Source organism: Pterocles gutturalis, unplaced genomic scaffold (genome assembly GCF_000699245.1).
Source record: "Pterocles gutturalis isolate BGI_N339 unplaced genomic scaffold, ASM69924v1 scaffold5799, whole genome shotgun sequence".
Classification (NCBI taxonomy): domain Eukaryota; kingdom Metazoa; phylum Chordata; class Aves; order Pterocliformes; family Pteroclidae; genus Pterocles; species Pterocles gutturalis.
The window spans coordinates 20750-39031 of NW_010133215.1; the positions used below are offsets into that span (position 1 = coordinate 20750).

At 40.3% G+C, this 18282-nt stretch overlaps 1 protein-coding gene across 1 annotated transcript in view; it reads left to right on the forward strand.

The window, feature by feature from the left end:
- ROS1 (ROS proto-oncogene 1 , receptor tyrosine kinase) overlaps positions 1-18282 on the forward strand; it is a gene marked incomplete at both ends in the record, with an annotated part of 48747 nt that overhangs the window by 16457 nt on the left and 14008 nt on the right. The window contains 13 exon segments of the mRNA XM_010081151.1: positions 682-914; positions 3919-4084; positions 5115-5288; positions 5766-5883; positions 7990-8177; positions 8802-8894; positions 9601-9736; positions 10057-10219; positions 10479-10543; positions 13357-13486; positions 14526-14623; positions 15228-15430; positions 16553-16688. Coding sequence (XP_010079453.1) covers positions 682-914; positions 3919-4084; positions 5115-5288; positions 5766-5883; positions 7990-8177; positions 8802-8894; positions 9601-9736; positions 10057-10219; positions 10479-10543; positions 13357-13486; positions 14526-14623; positions 15228-15430; positions 16553-16688 — 1903 coding nt within the window.

Here is an 18282-nt window from a genome sequence, read left to right on the forward strand (position 1 = left end):
ATTTTTAATGCAGAGCTGGGGCACGCCACATACTGTTTCAAAGTCTGTGATCTCAAAGCTTCAAAGGAAGGGTTAATTTCTCCAGAACAAATAGTGAGTAACCAGCTGGCATGGGCATCAGACCAGCAACCCAGTTTCTTGCTTACATAGCTCAGACAAACCATGTATTTCTGAGCAAATTGTAAATGATAGCAAACAATGCTAAGTTTTGGGTTTTCTTCCTTCAACTTTTCTGTTCAGGAAAAGACTTTCCAATTGGAATAGTGCATGGTACATTTTTAGTGTATATCCAAGTAAGCATCATATTAAACTCAAATCTGAGACCCGGTTAGGAATCTAAGAGAGAGCAGGAATTCAGTGATATAACTATAAACGTAGAGGTGTAGGACAACAGCTGGCATTTTTTTTGTTGTTTACTTGCATGGTAACACCATGCAAGGAGATACTAAAAAAGTCCCTGAAAACATTTTGAGCTTATCTGCAGCTGACTGACTGTAGAAGAATATGAGTTTTATATGTGTAGAGTGTCAGTCCTGTAACTGGATCATATTCATATACTTATAACCCTTTATTCTTTCCTTAGTGACATTTCTTGACTTTTCTAAAAATAAAACAAACAAATAAAAAAGCCTCTAGTGAGATCTGTACCTAACAGGAGATTAATTTTTCTTTCTGTTTCAGTACCAGAGGCAGTTGATTCCATTAAAACAGTGGTTTTGCCTGACACCACTATAAACATATCTTGGAGTGAACCTTTGAAGCCAAATGGGCCTCTAGAATCCATCTGCTTTCAAATCTCTGTTAATTTATTACGTCCTGTCCCAGAGACACCCTTGAGAAAAAGTGAATTTCCCAATGGGATGCTTGCCTGGTCTGTCAGTGGGCTTCCATCAGGAAGAAACAATTTATTCAAGGTATGATTACAAGCAGCTTTAACTGTTTGTTCACTAACCTGCACATCTCTAGACTGCTCTTCTGTAAAGCTATGTGTGTGTTTTGAAAATATGAGTTCAAACCTTGGCAGACTTCTCTCCCTCTTTTGTTATTAAGGAAAATTAAGCATCACAGTTTATTCCTAAATGGGTTGTTCAGATTAAATCCTTAGAACTGAGATTTTTTTCTATTTGGGGAGCACATCACAGACCTCAAGAGTAAATAGGAGTTTCTGTGGCAATCCTGCTGTTATTGCCCTGATAATTGATGCAGCATGCTAAGAGGGGGTCAAATGACGGGTATCCTCTAGTCTCAAAGGAGGACACCTGTAACCGTGACTTGCTTGTGAAGGACTAGAAGAAGTGCAATGAACAGGGCTATGTGAGTGCAAAGGAGTCATGGACAAAAGATAAAGGCTTTTCTCAGGAAAGCAACATAACTGAAACCTTCATACAGGGGAAACCTCTAATATATTATATCAAGCCATTTTGACAAGTGCTGCTTCTCCTTTGATAAATAACTTTTCATTTAGCAAAAAACCCCTTTTTTCTCAGTCCAATAAAACAAAAAGTATCTGACATATGCACAGAGATACACGTGATAACTGAATTAATAGTTGACTGATTCTATATTGCAGCAGTCACATTTTAAGTAGAAGTACATTATAAAATACGCATGCAAAGTTCACAAGAACAATATATCAATGTTGATCCTTTAACAAATGCAGAAGACTAAAATGACTTGAAAATGCAAAGAAGGGCAGGCTATTTAGTGGCCTTTGAGAAAAATTTCTGTAGACAAGAATATTGAAGGGTGGTTGCAAACCCTCAGATTTTGGATTTCATTGAAATATGATGCTGTCAGGGGAATAGAAGAAGTAGCTTCTTCCACTGTCCAGGCAAGTCATAGACAGAGGAAGATTTAGATTTTTCAGCTACTATTTTGAAACAGGAAATCGATATATATCTATATAGAAAATGTATAGAATCATAGAATCACAGAATCATAGAATCATTTAGGTTGGAAAAGACCTTTAAGAACATCGAGTCCAACTGTAAACCTAACTTTGCCAAGTCCACAATCAAACCATGTCCCTAAGCACCATGACTACATGTCGTTTAAATACCCCCAGGGATGGTCACTCAACCACTTCCCCAGGTAGCCTGTTCCAATGCTTGATAACCCTTTCAGTGAAGAAATTTTTCCCAATATCCAATCTAAACCTCGTCTGGTACAACTTGAGGTCATTTCCTTCTATTGCTTGTTACTTGGGAGAGGAGACCAAAACTCACCTTGTCACAACCTCCTTTCAAGTAATTGTAGAAATAGGAAATACAATAACAGGCCAGGCCCAGGACAGCTGGCAGAAGCAGCAGAATGGGATATCCATCCATCAAGTGCTGCAGTTCACATGGACTCCCATGTCAGTATGGCACAAAAACTTTGGTGGCTCGTGTTGTTATGCTGGGATATGAATGGTGAGAATTGAGGGGCAGACACATCAGCCCCCCTGCCACCCCTGCTGTCAGACTTGGGCAGGAAGGCTTTTTGGACAGCCAGTGCAGGGGGAGCACCATACTGAAGTAACATCAGTATTACATGCCTGCACACATGTCATTGCTGTAAGAATGAGCAGAAAAGAGTGACTTAATGTGGAGATAAAATCAAGAAGGTGGAGGAAACAAGGGAATTCAAAGTAGGAAGGACTTAAAAGGCAGTTGGGAAGGCTCTGTTAATATGCTGAAGAGGAAGACAAAAGGAAGAATAGGTTGCAGTATCTAGTGCTTTTCTTTTTGTTTGTTTAGTTTTTACGAACAGGAGACCTGTGACCTGTGAAGCCAATGGTAGCACAACAGATCAGGAGAAGGAAAGATCAGGTGAAAGGATATTTATGTACTTAAATGTATTTAAGTGAGCAGCATCTCATGGCCTTAAACTACATAAGGAGGCAGTTAAAAACAGTCTGTGAATGTTCACAATTATCTTCTGTAAGTTTTGTAAGAGAGGAAGCCCCATAGAACTAGTAAAAAAAAGTCACACAGCTTAAAAAAGGAAATTATAGACCACTCTGTGTAACTTCAGAACTTAGAGTTATTTTAAGGACATATACAGTTTTACTAGGACTATATTAGGACATATATAGGTTTTATTAGGACTATATTAGGACAAAATGGTAAACAGTTGGTATACAAGCATCTAGAGGATAACAAAGGAATAAAAATATCCAATATGTGGATTCATATGAACAAAACATACAACTCCTCCCCTTACAGATGAAGGGCTAAAAGGAAAACAATAAATTATGTATCTGGACAGCAGGGCTATCACCAGAGTGACATTTTCAAAAGCAACGAAGTAAACGTGTTGTCTGCAGAATGGACAGTCAATGTCTCACATCCAGTGACAGAGTGGTTTTCACAGTTCACCCGTGGCCTGGGAGAACAGTCAGAGGGCCAGAGGGAATCTGTTCTGTCTTTAACTTGATTTAGTGCTTTTGTTAATGATTTGGACAGTAAAATGAGGAATACCTGTATACCTATATACATATATGTATATATGTAAGTATGCATACCCAAACATCAGTCATATTTGATTGTGGCTTAGTGGAAGGCAGTGTGCTAAGGCACCTCCTCACTTAGTGGTTTTGTGATTCCAAAACACTGCCCAGCATGTGATGTGACATCTGCATACCTGTGTAAGAGCTTGTGGCCTTTAAGAAAAATCTAGAAAGAGAAGAGTCTTGGTAGAAAGATCACACAAGAAACTCAGAACTGTCTCTGAGAAAGGGGACTGTAGGCCATGAACTTCCATCCTTAAGATGTGTAACTCTGCAGCTGGGAGGCTTAAAATATTTCTACACCTATATCTATATTGCCTGAACATTGTCTTTTTTTTGAAAACAGCTAGTCTTCCAAACACTCAGAGTTGCTAATACCTCCTTTCCAACTGGTCTGGTACTGTACAGTTCATCTGTTTCTTTGCTAGGTTCTTGCTTTTCACCCCGATGAGGATTGGTTTTCCAAAAGTGCCCCTGTTATTGCAAAAACTTTTGAGCCTCCACCTGCACCTGTCAACACAGTTCCCAGAAATACCAGTTTCGAGCTAGAATGGAGAGCTCCTCTGCATGTCAATGAAACCAGCTTCTGGTAAAGTAAAAATACCCCTTAGTTTTTTTCTCCAGCTTAGAGCAAATTTAACCCACTCTGTGCTGGTGAGCAGGACAGGGTGACAGGATGTATATGAAGAGTCTCAGTGGTTAATTTGGACATGGTGATGTCAGTCTCAGTGGCTCTGAAGGGGCAGGATGGAGACAGTGTTTGCCAGGAACAAGGGGGAGTGCAGCTGCAGCATTTAATATTCCATAGTGCCAAAGGACATCCCGGATGACCCCACCAGAATTCCTCCCGGGTCTACTGTTTCAGTAGAGTTGCCTCCCTCTTTCCTCACTGCCCTCCCCCAACCTGGCTGGTAGTTACCACTCCTATGTCTGCTCTGAACAAGAAAGAAAAGAAAGGGGTTCCCAGCATTAAATATCAGCTACAACGTAGTTTCTGAATTTTATTTTCCTGTGACAGAGGTTAGGAGAAAATGCCAGAGAGAAAAATGGGTTCAGTAGTGCAGACTGTCGAAGTAAGCACTGCAGTGACAGCAGCATGGATGGAAGGTTCAGGTTTTAATGTCTGGACCACTGAACACAGAAAACGTCATGTGTTAAACTGGATCACTTAGATTCCTTAATAGATAATTTGATTTACTAGACCTGCGCCAAACATTTCCCATCTGCCCTAAAACAAATGTCGTAGCACAATTCCACTGAATAGCCTCCTTTCAATTGCATCATGGCAAGCTGAACTCATGGGCACGTCACGGTGATCCAGAAATACAAGCTGCACAGAGATAAGCAAGGGGAAGGCTCCTTTTTGGCTGTGCAAAGGGCTCACTTAATCTGTTGTCCTTTGCAGCTGCCAAGACTTGTAGGTCTCCTGAAAACAAAGAAGAAACCTAAGTTTTGTGTCCTTGGTCTCTAAGAGGACAAAGTCTCGTGACTGAAACAGCACATGCATAATCTCTCCCCTATGATATTAAAAGGTGGCAATGTAGTTAATCTACCCAGGAATAGAACTATGACACATTTTCAACAGAGTAAGAAAGTTGACCAGAATGATATTTTATTTTTCTAGCGGCAAACAAATGTGACTGGTTTTCTCCTGCAAGCACTACGTGCACAGCAGATCTTGTTTACATGTGCAGTCTCACAGGAACTCTTCCTTCAACGAGTTACTTTGTAGGAGTAACAGTAGTTTATGTTACAGGAGTGAAAAGCACTTCCCCTTCAACAAGCTTTAAAACTACAGGTAAGCACTTATTGTAGGATAACAAGATTTTAAGACTTTTTTACGGACATGGATAACCAAACAAAATATTTTGTAAAATTTATCAGGCAATTTTCTTATACTAAGAGCCAGTAGTTGTGTGTGTTTGAAAAATAAGTAATATAGCACCATATCTGCAAAAGTAGTAGAAGGAAAGAAATGAGGTTCACTTCCAAGTGGAACAGAGGAAAAGAGTGAGGGAAACTGAAATGAAATGCCTCATGTGAACTCATAATGACTGCTGAAAGGCTGCATGCAAATGAATATTTTGAAATTTGTCCATCACAAAGAGAAGGCCAAAGATTAATTCTCCGTGGGGTTTATTGATCTAGATCCTCAGTCTTTTTGTATGTCTGAATACCCAAGTGCATGTCTAAATTTTGCTCTTTGCCCATTAGCCCCTTTTCTCTCTATAAACACATGTTAAGGGTTCTGTTTCTTCCCCCTGTTTGGCCAAAGCTGGTGTTCCCAGTAAGCCAGGAGTTCCAAAAGGAGAAGAAGACACTAAAAACTCTGTACAGTGCAAAAAGGCTGATGACAATGGAAGCAACCTGACCTACTACCTCTTAGAAAGCAGGTAAGCTACGCGTGCAGGCAGTCTTCTGGTAGGGAGCAGCTCAGAAAAAAAAATCTGTGTGTGAGGAGGCTTTCAGTTTGGTTCTGATGGGAAGAGTGGAATATCAATGACACAAATGCCCCTTCTCATGGGAATCTCTTTCTCAGGTAAACTAAGTAGCCATCATTTCGATAAATTCCTGGAAAACTTAGAAGAAAACATACACTAGCAACATTTCCAGACCAACCCTGAAATACAGCGATATGTTTGGATATCTATTGATGAATTAGAAGAAGATTTGGAGATATTTTAAAATCACTAATTTCAAGCATTTAGTATGTATTTTTGGCTAAAATATATGTAGAAATATCTTAGTGTTCAGAGAACTCATGGACAGGTGTTATAAAGTTGCCAGAAAGAATTATAAGGTGTTCCCACCAACACAGGATGACTAGATAAGTGCTCTGTCATCAAATACAGATTGCCTGGACTATGAATGTCAGACTCATTAGGCATCTATAGGGTGCCAATTCACACTTATTCCTTCAATGGCATTGGAAGGGCCGAATTGACAGGTTAGAGTATATTGCTATGGGCAGTGACTTTGAAACTTCTTAATTTTTGACCATGACTCTGAAGGGGTCTGTTTAATGCAGTAAGTGCACGGTCTAATTAATGCATTATTTAAAACTGAGGAGGGTCCATTATCTGAGATATTCCTATGACATTGTTTGAAATCAGGAGTGATGGAGGAAAGCAATTTTTTAAACTCAGCTGTTTTTTCTTTTTCCTCAGTTAGCTCAGTGCTCACGTAAGCTAAGGACTGACAGTACTGTGGAGCCAGGCATACTTTACCTATATAAGTTTTCACCCAGACATATTTTCCTGGTGTTGTAAGCTCCCTCCATACAGTTCAGTGAGTGTACAGCAGCACTGACCTGCATGCTATGAGACCACAATAATTTTGATATGGCAACTGCCAGTTTGTACCTGGCTTGCTGTGGATGGGTAAAGAAAGTACAGTCCCCTGGCCTGTGTCAGGGTTGTGCTTCATCTGCCATGTTCTCCAGGCTCCAGCTTCTTCTTCTCTGGAATCATAATGCATCACTGAGGTTTGGGGGTTTTTTTTGTTTTTTTAGTGGTTTTTTTTTTAAGTTTGATGAAATAAGCTTTTCTCCTGCAATTTGAATGTGCACATGCTGATGTTTTTGACTCAATTTCACTTTGAGCCTTATGGTCCTTTTATGCCAGGTTGAAAAATGTTAGGTTGGTTGCATACTACTCCAGAAAATATTTGCATAGTCCTTTGAAATAACCTCTGTTTTTCATGCAGCTCTGGTGGGGACATGTGCACACCAAAGACATGAACATATAGTTTTCTTGTGTCTTTCTGGTTTAGAAGTGTTTGACCTTTTTTCTGCACTAAAGTGTGCTGGGAGAATGATTGGCATGCTCATGAAGGTCATTTCACATTAAATATTACAGCCTTGTGTGACATGAAATGATATTTCAGATATGGCCTTTCAGGTTTAAATACATCGTCTTCTTTTGGTCGGTGAATAATCAGCTCTGAATTTATTGTGAGCAATCAATCTCCGTCCAATGGGGAAAGGAAGAAATATACCCAGCAGTCAGCAGATACTATGGGAAACTGGCTAGCTAAAGAATTGTGTCTTCACTGCCAATGACTTGCTTCCTGTTTAGCTTCTGAAACCTGATGCACTAGAGCCACTGAATTACTCTGGGCCTGGGAAAGCAAAAACCTCTAACAGGACACAAAAATAAATGTTTATTTTTTTCTAAAAGCTAAATAAGAAGGTTTTGAAATCTTGGCTGTGAGGTGTACACCGAAACAGGTGAAAGAGTGCTGGAGCTTTCAATGTCTAAAATGTTCTAGTATTTCATTTCCAATGCCAAGCTAAAGATGTGTGATTCCTACCATTGCTGAAATGACATAATACAATTTTCTGCCCTGTAGCCAAAACCCCACGACCAGATTGAGCTTTCATGCCGGCAGAGGGACATTGTGAAGGCCATGGAATTGAAACAAAGCACTGGGAGGGAAGCAGTAAACAGCTCTGCGTGCGTTAATGACATACCTGTGTTATTTTGCTGTGCCCATTGCAGGAAACAGTCTGACAACACCAACAAAGTGAAGTCCTTGTGGAAGGTAGTTTACAATGGCTCCTGTACCAGTATTTGCACATGGAAGGCCAAGAACTTAGAAGGAACTTTCCAGTTCAGAGCAGCAGCTGCAGATATGCTGGGACTTGGTGAATACAGTGACACAAGTAAGGATATGGTTTTGGGTGAAGGTATGTCCTGTACTTTCTTACTCTGTTAATTAAGTTTTTAGTTCAAAATAATCATACCAATTTATGAAGGGAGACCTGCTATTTTAATAATGCTGCACAAGTAAAGTAATGTGTCCAAGAGGTAGTAAATGGTGACATTTATATGGTGACTCCAGCTGCTAGTGCTCATTCAGGCTGTTTTGCATGGAACAGTGGGCTTGAAATTTGCTTCTGTTTGTTTATACTGGTTTGTCTCTGTGACCCTGCACTCTGCACTGTGGTATGATTCTTGAAATAAAGGCAAGTTCCCACACTGGGCAAGGACTACTTCTTGCCTTCAGCCAGAACATCGGACCTACACTCTCTGGGTGTTTTTGAAAATCCCACCTTGAGTCGTCAAACAGTTTGGCATTTTCTCTTTCCATGTATACAGTAGGTCATCACCACAGGAATGGTCCAGAGCTGGGGGAGGATTAGTCTGACCAAATGTAGACATCTACATACAGCCTACAAGAGAGCTTTGTGCAGACGAAACCATTTACACAGCAGGCAGCTCAAGGGTTCTCTCAGGTTTGCACAACTCCACAGGATTGATATGGTTTGCATACACAGCCATTAACCAGTCTTTCCCCTTCTATTTAACAGATACTATTATGTCCCCAGGCACCACCATTGCCATTGTTGCTGTGATCAGAGTTGTTGTGCTGGGCTTGACTGTGGTCATGCTGTTTGGTTTTGGTATGTGGCTGAGTTTTTTGCATATCCTTGGTTCACCAGGTCCCAGTAAAAGACAGTTCAGATGGTGGGAGATGATAAGCCTCCAGGTTTAGGGAAATGATGAACAATCCCCAGTGTAGGAGCCAGCAGACATCCTTTGAGGCCCTAGGGATGGCTGGTTATGTTTTCCGTATCAAGGACAGGATACCAATTCACTTCATCCTGAGGCATTTCTTACTGTTGATTCCCTGCAGGGAGAACACAGGAATGCTGAAGGAACTCTGATGTTCCTGGGTGTCCTTATAAAAACGTGTACCTTATAATTCTCAAGTTGGATATTGCATTTATTCACCAAAGGGTCCATTGTTTTTCCTCTTAAGCTTTGTCCCTGAAGAAAGGATGTAGAGATTACCCTGAGATGTAGATGTCCACATGTGATGGTCCTGCCTTCTCACTATTTCATCATGTCCCTGGGATGCAGCAACAATCCTTCAGGGTTGGGTCTTGCCACATACAGAAGTGAATGCTTGACTGCTTTCTCAGCTCAAGGAGCAGTTGTCTCTGTTTTGTGGGAAAAAGATGGTGGCCAGGTGGAAGTGTCTTGCTTACATGAGCTGCTGGGGGTCATGTTGAACAGAATAACAAAAAAATCTGTAGCCTTTCAGCCTGCTCACACGCTGGGATGCTCTCAGAGTGAAATATCTGATGGTCTGCCTTTCTGTTCCAGTATGGCACCAAAGATGGAAATCCAGAAAACAGGCCTTGCCTGGACAGATAGTGTTTGTCAAGGAGGATAAAGAATTAGCTGAACTCAGGGGGACAGCTGAGACAGTGGGACTAGCCAATGCCTGTTATGCTGTAAGGTATGTCCTTCGAGTAAATATATTTTCAGGACAGAAACATCTAAGAAGGATTCCCTGGACTGGTTTTCGTCAGTGCACTCTCTCATGCATCCTGGCCTGGATTACCCCCAGTCTGCTCGTGTTGGCAAGAAACACAAGAGCATGGGGAAGGGAGAAGACCTGGTGTCTTCCAATAGCTTCCAAAACATCCAGGCTTCACCTGACCTCCCCTTAAATGTACCTGATGAGACAGATAGTACCACATTAATTTGAGGAAGAATTTTAATAACATTTCAAACCTTCTTGAGTATTAACAAGTGACTAGTATTGCTGTTTCGTAGCACTCTTCCTTCTCAAGCAGAGATTGAATCTTTGCCAGCTTTTCTTTGGGACAAACTGAACTTACACAAATTGTTAGGAAGTGGAGCATTTGGAGAGGTATATGAAGGGACTGCAGTAGATATCCTGGCAGAAGGAAGTGGAGAATCCAAAGTAGCAGTCAAGGTAATTGTAGCTGTGTATTTATCTGGCAACAGAATGGGATGGGCAGAGAGATTTGGCTGAGGTCATACCACAGAAACAGGTGCTGACAGACTTGCGTATTTCCTTGCAGTATTGCTTGCAATTCACTTAAAGCTGAGTCTATCTCCCTGTCATGATTGCTGGAAAATAATGTGTATTTAAGGCCATGTCTATGCCTGATTACTCTACTTAAGCGCTGATAATGTTGGTGGTATTATTACATTTGCTTTCTGTTGAGTAGACTTTGAAGAAGGGTGCCACAGACCGCAAGAAGAGTGAATTCTTAAAGGAGGCACACTTAATGAGGTAGGGACAGCTTAGCCACTGGGCACCCTCCGAAGCCCAGTGAGGGTGGTGGCCTTCAAGAGGAATGAAAGCAACACTTTCCACTAAACAAATTACTGTGGCATTTTTGGGGGTTTTGTTTCTGCTAAAAAAATTAAATCACTACTGATGAATCTGACGAAAATAAAGCTATACAACTGATTAGCAAAAAATAAGATACAGACTGCAAGTTCTGTATATTCATAATGGATTTATTGGGGTTTGGACTGATGTATTTTTGTATCTTTGCTTCCCCAAAACTAAGTTAGTTGCTAAACGCAATTGGGCAATATTTGGCTAATCCCATTTTACCAAAATAAACATATGAAAACAAGCTGATGCCTTGAAGTTTCAATTTACTGTGGAAACTGCTTTTTAAAAATGTGCATACTTACCCCTAGAGGCTGCTACATACCTCTTCTATTGAGGTAGACTTAAAAAAAACAATGCATCTGTTACCAGTGGGAGAATTTCACATAGAAAGGGCTGTGTGTCAGCTAGGATTCTGGTTTTCCAGAGTCTCCACAGAAACAAGTTTTCGCCTGGTGACATAAGACTGAGAGTGTGGTTTGTTTTTCAGATGCACTTCTGCACTTCTCTGATTTTTATTTAATGAGTGCAAAATTAGAAGCATCTTTTGAAAAATGAAGGATTTTATATCCTGTACAGCAAACATAGTGTTATTAAATTTGAAATGGGATTTCATTGCATTATTTTTTGTGTTTACATATTTTAAAAAAACCCTTTCATTTTTTGCCTAACATTTTCTGCGCACCACTGTACACTGAATGAGACTTGTGAAAACCAAAATGGAACCATGTCATTAGAGTGTAAATTCATGACAAAGAATAAGTGTTGTGTGTAAAATTCCTACAATCTATCTTCAGTTTATCTAGCTGTCATAAAAACAGCTAAGGTCTCTTTTCTGTGTAGTATGGAGATTATGTGTACCCACAGTTGAAGTCCCTGAAGCTTCCTCAGTTTTGCTTTCTTTTTACAGCTAATAATCCAAAGCTGTAAGTCCTGGAAAAATATATAATTTGAAATGGTTGCATTTAAATGTAAACAATGATGTGGGCCCATATGTACACCAATACAATGACATATAGAAATGAAGAGGGTAGAAAAGTTCAAATATTATATATCCCCAGTAGTCATTAAACAATAATAAAAAAAAATGGTATGTTTTGTAAGCTTTAAATCTTTCATTTTTTTTTAATGTGAAAAAAGAATGATTTAGTTCCTTCATGGAGGGCTTAATGATTTTTCTTTATATTCATCTCTAAGGTCTCCTAAATGAAACCAAGTGAAGAATGATGGGCTCGATGTGGCTCTGAGCAGCCTGGTCTAGTGATTGGTGGCCCTGAGCAGCCTGGTCTAGTGATTGGTGGCCCTGCATATGGCGGGGTTGGGGTTGAAACTAGATGATCACTATGGTCCTTTTCAACCCAGGCCATTCTATGATTCTATGATTCTAAGGAGAAAAGAAATGCACTGGATTGTTTACAAACCTTGATGATAGATATTTAAATGCAACTTTTATTGTGATTGCCTTTTTGGATGTTTATTAAAATTTGGACTGTAGTGTTATGCATACTGTCCCAGTTAAGCAAGGACTATTTGTTTTTTCTATTATTGCTATGCAACAGTGGGAAAATAGAGTTGCCTGTATTACGGAAAGTCACTTTATACTGGTTATTGGTGAGCCACTTGTGTACAAACATATGTAGCAATTTCTTGGGTGTATCCCATCACTTGGGAAATAAGGAATGACAGCTCAGTGGAGAAAGAACTGTGTGAGCTGTAAGGAAAGTGCCAGGTGCTCCCTCCTCTCTTTTTTGTTCTTGATAGGAACGAAGTATGTCAAATTGCAAGGTATGTGCTGGGGGCCAGGGGGAACTGTCAAATTCAAAATCACACTTTTTGCTAAACAGTCTTTGCCCACACCTAAGATTATGTGAATTGAAAGAGGTTAAAAGGAAAATGTTCCTCTGTTTTATTTGTTTGTTTACACTGGTGCATTTGACAGCACTTCGGACACCACCGGTTTCCCCCACTGAGTCAAGTTTCTCTGACTGCTGGCGCAAGCCCTTTCACAGAGCAGTGCAAAGGGAAAACCTTTTTTAACACAAGAAATTGATTGTAAAAACATGGGCACTGGTAGAGGCAGTAAATATTCTTCATTCTTTGAAAAGTGCTAGATCTGAGAGTCCTGATTTCTCTGTGATAATCCCTGTCTTTTTGGACACACACAGGCAATACCTAGGAACTGTTCCTCATGAGTGCTTTGTTTCTCTTGAAAATGTACTGTGAGAAATAGTTCTTCTCTGGACTGTGAAAATAATATGTTGCACCTTGTTCTTTTACCTTTCTCTGTGCATTTCCCTGAATCAGCAATCCTACTGTGAATACAGTAGTAAAAGTACTCTATTAAAATAATATAGATACTTTCAACGTACAGGTGGCAATTCATGTTATTCCTAGATGAGATTACCATTTGGCTACCTTTCGTTCCTTCCTGGAAATATGATGAAGTGTGCTTTTAATACTCTTGCATGCATTACCGTGCCTGTCAAAGTACAGTGTAAGCCTGTGTTTTGAAAGGATGTCCCTGAACTCTCCCCATGACTGAGCAAATCCAGGCACTGTGAGTTACTAAATCATGTTGTCGGTAGAGGCAGGATTGTAGAGTCCAAACTGCTCATTCATTGCTTGCAGCTATATGCACTTTATTAGATATCAACCAGCTGGATTTCTCATATCTTACGATCTTACAGTCATGTCCTTCTCTTTAGTAAATTCAATCACCCCCACATTCTGAAGTTACTTGGCATGTGCCTGTTAAATGAACCTCAGTACCTTATGCTGGAGCTGATGGAAGGAGGGGATCTACTTAGCTATTTACGAGGAGCCAGAAAGCAGAAGGTAGGGTGAAGACCATAAAACTCATATTTTTAACCTGTAACTGCCCACAGTTTCTTGGTTTTCCCTTTCCTCAAAGGTCATGCTGATATCCAGCTGTTTCTGTACCTGCAAGGTCTGACCTGGCTTTTCCCTCATGTCCAGGGGACCTCAATGTTGAGTGCTGACCTTGCATTCAGAGTTGCTGTGAAGAAGATGGAATGTCATTAGAACACTGACCAAAATTATGTTTTCAGCCATGACATGTCTTCTGAGTTTCTCTCTATGAATACCATGAACAGTCCTTTGAAAAGTGATCATAAATAATGATGGCCATGTCTCTGCTCTATTAGGCATCATAGTTTTGGGGGTTTTTTTGTCTTTGAATTGCAGCAGTATCCTTAATGTGCTAGGCATAGTCCGGGCATATAAGAAGATACTGTCCCTGTGCCTGTATCCTCAAATTCTTTAGAAGGAAAGAGGAGAAAAGAATAAAGAACAAACCTCTTTAATGAAACAATTTTTCCATAGTTAGCGTGCAGATTAAGAATATGGATGGTAGGATTGCAGGTCAAAAGGTTTTGACCCAGTAATTTTATAGCATTATAGCAACTGTCTAGTTCATTGACATGATCAGATCAAATCCAGTCAGTACTGAATTCTGCTGAAATGTATGTACAAGTGTTCTACTAGAATAATATATTATACTGATTAATACAGCAGCAAGCAAACCTGATCTGATAGTGTGAGGAAATTTTCAGGGTCCCATTTCTTCTGCTATGGGGAAGAAGCACTTCTGAAGGTCCTAGGATATTCTTATCCCCAAACCAAAGAACAAGATGTGTTCACCTGCCTTGCAGTGCAGTGATTTGGCAGTTTACCCTGCCGGTAATTAGCATTTGCTCTATTGACATACAGAGATTTTGCACCTGTGCTTTGCATGTTTTGAAAAAATGCTATACACTTAAAATGAGGAAACAATACCATCTTTGCATAGGGAGGTTGTCATTGTGAGTTTGTAAAGCTGGAAGACATGGTTAACTTGGGTCTTTGTTTCTTGTAGCTCCAGAGTCCCTTATTGACAGTGACTGACCTCTTGGATATATGTTTGGATATTTGCAAAGGCTGTGTCTATTTAGAGAAAATGCATTTTATACACACGTACAGAACTAACTTCCTTAGTCTTACACGGTTTACCCACAATATCAGGACTAATTATCTTACACGGGAAAAAAGGCCTGGAAAGATGGCACAATGTAACAGGTAAGGTGAGAGCACTGGAGTAAAATTTAATATTACGTTTTTCTGCTAAAAATCACCTACAGTTCTCTCACAAAATGGTGGGCTACTCTAAGACCTGAATCCCAGACTCATTGCACCCGAGGCAATAAAGAGAAGGGCAAGTGGGGAGATCCATTTACTGTCTTCATCTGCTTACTGGGTAGCTACAGAGGACACAGGGCCAGACTTTTCTCAGAGGTGCACAGGGAAAAGAGGAGAAGCAATAGGCACAAGTTACAGCAAAGGAAATTAGATAATATTGTTTACAATGTGCAGGATCAACCTCAGTTGTCCAGAGGGGCTGTGTGCATCTCTTGAAGATATGCAAAACTTAATTGGATGAGTCCCTGAGCCACTTGATCCGACCTTGAGGTTAGCACTTCTCTGAAGAGGGGTTTGAATGAGATGACCTCCAGGAGTCTCTTCTGACCTGAGTTATTCTTCAGTGCTATCTCCATGCTCTTCTTTCTGCCTTACAAATCAGGGACGTGGCTGCTCCCAACTGCCTTGTGTGTGAGAAGAAATATGAGAGCTCCTCCCGGGTAGTAAAGATTGGTGATTTTGGACTCGCTAGAGATATCTATAAAAATTATTATTACAGGAAAAGAGAAGAAGGCCTAGTACCTGTCAGATGGATGGCTCCTGAAAGCCTCATTGGTGGTATCTTTACGAATCACTCTGATGTCTGGTGAGTTATGGCAGCCACACAACTGTGGGAATAGTAATACTAAACCCCTCAGCAAGAAAATATTGGTTTACAGAAGCAATTGTAAGGTTGCCTATTACCATCTCTAACAAAATTTTGGGTTAAGGCAGATTTCTTCCTAAGTGATATTTTCATGAGCTAATGAAAAGTTTGGCATCATGACAGCACCTGCATGGATATATTTCTGAGTGCTTTGAGCTCTAGCTTTGGATTCTGGCTGGCAAGAACTAGTGTCACTTAATCAAACAATTTTGTACTAGGCCCACAATATGTTTTTTGCTTGATTGGGTAGTGAATTGATTGCCTGCGTTCCATTCTGTTTTCCATTAGTTAATTGGCATTTCCTTCCCACAGCCAAACACTTTCCCTGTACCATTTCACCCTCTTCTGGTGGCTTCTTTATTTTGAAGACCAAATTTCTCAGCATCATCAGGAGAAGGTCACAGTACTTCGCTCTATGGGGTTACTTAAAGTGTGTATTTGGGTGGGTTTGAGTTTATGGTGAAGAAGCAGAGACCCACTGCCAGGAGGGGCAATGGAAAAAAACAACCCAAGCAAGATCCGTTAAACCTGAGATTCACACAGGTTTAGATTTCAGTAGCCCTGCATACTCATGGTGGGCTATAGCCCACCAACCTTGTCCCAGTCCTCAGCCCCTGCAGCCCATCCATTTGGCTGCCACTCTTACATTTATCTAAGCAAGTTATTTAGTGCTCTGTGCCAGACCAAATGAGGTGCTGATTGCTTTGTGAGTGGTGCTTAGGAGAGCTGGTCTCTCTCCATTTCCAACTACACCTCTAGGGATATGTAAACACTTGTTTAAGTGAGGACCTGCTCAATCAGAAGGTGTTGCCCAGGGAAGCTGTGAGCATTCAGTGTCTTCTGAGCTGCACCTCAGTGAATGTGGGAAACTGTCAGTTCTATGCAGAACCAGAGGCTGGCTATACCAGAGGCTGGCTTAAGTGTATATGAATTGTTTCACAAAAATTTAAAACTTCTTACTCCTTATTTTTCTGAGTCTTATTCTTAGGTTAGAGACATTTTAACTGTTGATAGGGAGATTGTTAATGATGACTATGGTAACTTTTTTTTCATGTTTCTTGGGGCGTTTGGAGTCTTAGTGTGGGAAACATTAACTTTGGTTCAACAGCCATGTCCAGGTTTCTCCAGTACAGAAGTTTTACACCATGTACGATCAGGAGGAAGGCTGGAATCTCCAAACAATTGTCCTGATGACCTGTAAGTTAATTTTGCTTAAGTGTTGTTGATTATAAGAAGCAGGAGGCTTATTGTCAGGAGGCCATAATTTTGAATTACTTATACCCATGAAGAGTTCAGCATCCTTCATTTTTTTTTTCAGTTAAAACATCTAACATTTGTATCTTCCAACCCGCTACTAATTTTTCTAGTAGTGCAGCTTGTGAGTAAGAACTTAAGTGTTGAAGTTGAATGGTGGATATTTGTCTTTTAAACAGGATTTCAGAGACAATATAAAGTTAGTCTTGGGCATGAATCTGGTAGTAATGTGAAAACAGGCTGAGAGCGCCTGATGGTATGTGTTAAAAGTTAAGATGACTTTAAGAGAGAATTTACTGGTCCCCGTACACAATGTGCCTCTGATAGCATATATAACTGGCTTTCTCATTGGTAGCTACAGGAATTAAGCTAATATTAGGACATATGTGGAAAACAAACCATTTTCGCTTTGCAGATACCACTCTTACAAGAACCCATAAGAAAAGCTGAAGCAGTACAGAAGAAGGGAAATCTGCACTTGTGGTTAGTCTAAAGACTAACCACAGCTAAATCTGAGCTGGATAAACAAAGCTTTCAATTTCCAATTGTCTCTTGAGCACAAAATTGAGGTTTAATTGCAAAATTCTTGCAATTAAAAGAATAAAATAAATACATGTAGTGTATCAAACCCATACTGGCCAGAGGTGTACAGGGGAGGAAGTTGAACCTGAGCCTGACAATCACTCAGCATTGTCTAATTTAATGTCTCAATTCCTATGTCACCCACTCTGCATAAGCAGTCACAGCAATGCACTTGACAGCCAGTCCTACAAATGGAAGGAGAGGCTACATAAAATGCACAGTGCTTACTTCTCAGGCTGAGGAAATGGCTTGAGAATAATCCTGTGATTGGCAAGCTCAGATCTCTGTGATAGGTCTCACATAAATGACTGTGCTCTGAGTTCCAGAGAGGATGATTGTTTATCATGATGTAGGTATAGCTGAAATACCATATTAGCAAGAAAAAGAAAAGTAAGCTTTAACACTTGGAGGAACTGAAGAACTGAAGAGATTAGGATCTTGTTTTAAGAACAGAGTGAAAACTGGAAGTCGCAGAAGAAATGAGAGCCCAAAGCAATTTCAGTTTCAGCATTTTCTGTTGAAGGTTTCCTCTAAAAATTCCTGGCAGCTGCCTTGTGAATAAAACAGCATAGGAGGTAATGTATGTCCACGCACTAGTTTGATATTCAAGCTCATACAAAGGCTCATAAATTGCCTTTAAAATGAGTGAACAGATCTTCAGAAGAATGAAGAAAACTTTGTTTGAAGTAATTTTTAAGGTCCCAGATCCTAAATTTAGAATAGCAGGTAGGGCTCAAATCCTGATGTGCCTGTTGTAACTTGTAGGATCACGGCCTAATAGCAGTAACAGTTTTTGAAAGCCAAGGGGCTGAGTGGGCTCTTAGACTCTTGTACCATCTTTTATCTCATTTGGTGAACACTCAGCACCTGCATGCAGCTTCTGTCAGAAGCGTAAATAGCTTTTTGCTACTTTGCTAGGTCATTAATGGCATGCTGGGATTCTTGACATTCCTGC